The sequence below is a fragment of the Olea europaea genome, unplaced genomic scaffold (genome assembly GCF_002742605.1).
Source record: "Olea europaea var. sylvestris unplaced genomic scaffold, O_europaea_v1 scaffold261, whole genome shotgun sequence".
NCBI lineage: Eukaryota > Viridiplantae > Streptophyta > Magnoliopsida > Lamiales > Oleaceae > Olea > Olea europaea.
In genome coordinates, this window is record NW_019244422.1 from 413547 (window position 1) to 416708 (window position 3162).

The 3162-nt window shown below is 34.3% G+C and overlaps 1 protein-coding gene across 1 annotated transcript in view; it reads right to left on the minus strand.

Moving 5' to 3' along the window:
• Nucleotides 1–1985: 1985 nt before the first annotated feature.
• LOC111383056 overlaps nucleotides 1986–3162 on the minus strand; it is a 5765-nt gene continuing 4588 nt past the window's right edge. Inside the window, exons 3-5 of the mRNA XM_023007117.1 lie at nucleotides 2879–3019; nucleotides 2386–2660; nucleotides 1986–2245 (exon numbers count right to left, since the gene is read on the minus strand). Of these exons, the coding sequence (XP_022862885.1) occupies nucleotides 2462–2660; nucleotides 2879–3019 (340 nt within the window). The 3' untranslated portion in view covers nucleotides 1986–2245; nucleotides 2386–2461. The remainder of the gene's footprint in view (nucleotides 2246–2385; nucleotides 2661–2878; nucleotides 3020–3162) is intronic.

Below are 3162 nucleotides of genomic sequence, written 5' to 3' on the forward strand. Positions count from 1 at the left end.
TGAAATCATATTCGACAACCGTCAAAAGGTTTATCAAATATAATCATTCGACCATACAAAATGACTAGTGTTTTTTATCAGATTTTTTTCTAAAAATTAAAGTACGAAAATCAAATTAGAAAATTCTGAAACGAGGACGCACCATGATCGTCTGCGTCAAGAGTTGAGTTGCATTGTCTATGCACTTTTGGTAAAATTGGTGAGAAAGATTAGATTATCTAAATGGACTACATATTTTAATCAATTTTATCTTGTGTGATGAGAATGAAAATGTCTAGATGATTTAAAATCCGTGCAAAAGTAAATCGGAAGAATTTCGTATTTTTGTGAAAAAAAATTGGACATTATTTACAAACTCAAAAGTAGTGGAACAACTTCATTTTGTCGATCTAAAGTGTCATGTGAGAAAAAATTTCCTCATGTTTCGAGTGGTGATGTTATACACTATAAAAATAGATGATAGACTCCACGGAAGTTGCTAGGATAAATAGAGGCTCAACTTGATCAGAATTAACTTGTCTTTAAATCTTTGCCAAAATTGAATAGAGCCTCGTTATTACTCAAAAAAAGGTTGCTTTTATCTGTTGGATCAAATTCCCATTTGCCATAACTTACAATCATGTCCCATATAAACTCTTGTAAACACTTCGTTGTCGTTCTTTTTCATGAAAGACAAAAAAAGACCAAGATTTCTCTTATAGAAATTTGGGTAACCAAACACGTCCTTAGTGTACTACTTCATTGATAGAAGAATACATACAATCAAATAAAGTAAAACAAGAACAAAACACATAAGCATGTTTATGCCACAATGCTTGGAGAAGCATGTCAAATTCGATATACACTGAAAGGTGAAGCTGAAAGATACAATTTTTTAGCTTGTTTGGCTAAGCTTCGTAAGTTTAATTATAAGTTTTGAATTAAATAACTTTTTATTGATCAAAGTTTGGAGATAACTTCATGCCCCCTATTTTAACTTTCCACTTTTTTATTTATTTTTTCCTGAAATGTATTCATAATTTGTCAGAGAAAATGCAAAGCATGTCCCCAATTTATTGCCGGATTTGCAACTTGATGATCAATATGTCATTATAGTTACACAACTAATTTCATAACGATAGAAACCATCAAAATCATCGTATGGCCCTCATGGAAATTTCTTATCGAAGTTGAGAAGTAAAACCTAACTTCATAAAGTTGGACATCAAAACGATAAGATCACAAAGAGCCCGTTGTTGCCCTTTACGTTATGTAGAATGGCATCTAACTTGTTCATATTCCAAGATTGCCGTGTTCATCAACTCCCTACTCCACCTCCTACAAATCCGAACCCTTGCCACTCCACCACCTACTCCGCCGTTCAAAATCGTAACCACAATAGAAGAATCACCTTGAAAAAGTGTTTGCAAGGGAAGAATGGCCAATTGGTTAAAACCACAAACTAAACTTAGCCTACGATGTGGGACACAAGTAGGTGTTAACATTTCCTTACAATTCAAGATCAAATGATATCATGGCAAGATCAGTGAAGCCTAGAAATCAAAAGAAAACTAAAAGAGGATAAATTTTCAGAGAGGAAGAGAACCCACTTGAAGATAGTTTGAATAAGCTTACTCTTTGCTTGGACCTCCTAGTGTTAGCTCTGGCTGATTCAGCAGATATTTTCTTGGCATTATTTACAGCTATTTTGCAATGATTTATGTGTATAATTTGACACACCTAAATGAAAGTAGTGTGGAACCCTCGGAATTTGGCTGCCAAGAAAAAGGATAGAATTATGCACTGTAACATAAGAAAAGGACAACCTTTGTGAGCAGGATAAACCCACGTTGAAATCCTGACCTAGTTTTCTCCAATACAGACCATTGAATTTAATTTACACGAGCAAATTGCCCATATGGCGTTCAGTTGATTTTTAAGAAATATAGGTGTGTGAGAAAAATGCAATGACGAAATCATCAAAAAAGAAATAAACGTCAAGAAAAAAAGAAGAAACTAAAATCATGTTGCATTGATAGTCATATCTAATACTGCTTACCAAATATGTCTAAATGTGTCATGCAATCATTTATAGTCGGAAAGACTTCCTGAAAAATTTCAGTAAAAAATATACAGTCTCTGCTCATTCAACTGCTCAAAGGATCATCCTTAGTTGCATTTTCCTTGTGTACATAGTAACTTTCGAGTACTACCAAGAAATGACATTCCTTTCAAGCATATCAACGGCATGTTGCCAACAATCTACCTGTTTGGATTAACAAGATAATTGTCAATTTCACGAACAAGCATGCCATGTGTATTTTAGCCATGTAGGTACTTGTAAGGAATTGAGTGTAATTTGAGAAGAATATCAAAAGCACGTACAAAGTAAACTCCTCAACTTACCCAAGCTTTTTGCACGTATCTTCCTGCATCTGATAATGACTTCAAATAACAGGAGGTCGATACCATTAAGGAATGACTATGCAACACCAACGATATAAGCATTCCATGAATCCTGTTGTTGGAAACTCGTGACTTCTTCATATTTCAAGTCTCGTCCAACAGGAAACCCGTCCATACATCTAATTTCTTCACTATCTGGCATATTCCGAATCCAAAAGTGGACAGATCGAAAACCAGCTTCTTCCAAGGATTCCTTAATTTCAGGCAAGGACCAGCTGGCACAAAATATATCAAACTTTATGAAACGGTAACTTTTTCCCCAACTATTATAATGAAAGGTTGAAGACCAACCAGCTAGTCGGAAAACAGGTTATGGCCAACAGTGCAAATTTCTCATAAAACAAATGCAAATTATTTTAAGCATAATGATAAGGCTAAACAAAAGTAATATGTGACAAGAACAAAAGCATCACGAGTAAATGACAGAACTTACAGTCTCCAGCTGTAGCTAAATGCGTGGCGAATCTTTTTATGCTGTTTATGTAGATTAAAATGGAGGCTAATCCTAGTTTTCCTCTGAATGATGTCAAATTCAGCTTGTTCCCAAGTATACTGAAAGGTAAATATCAACACAGTTTATAGAACTTATTTATCAAGAATTAAGACTGAAGAACCATCAAGCAGTTCAATGAAAGAGCAATAATAGATCTTCAATAACTTTGATACTGGCAATAATTTTCACTTCAATAATGAGAACTATCAAACTTCGGTTTTCCC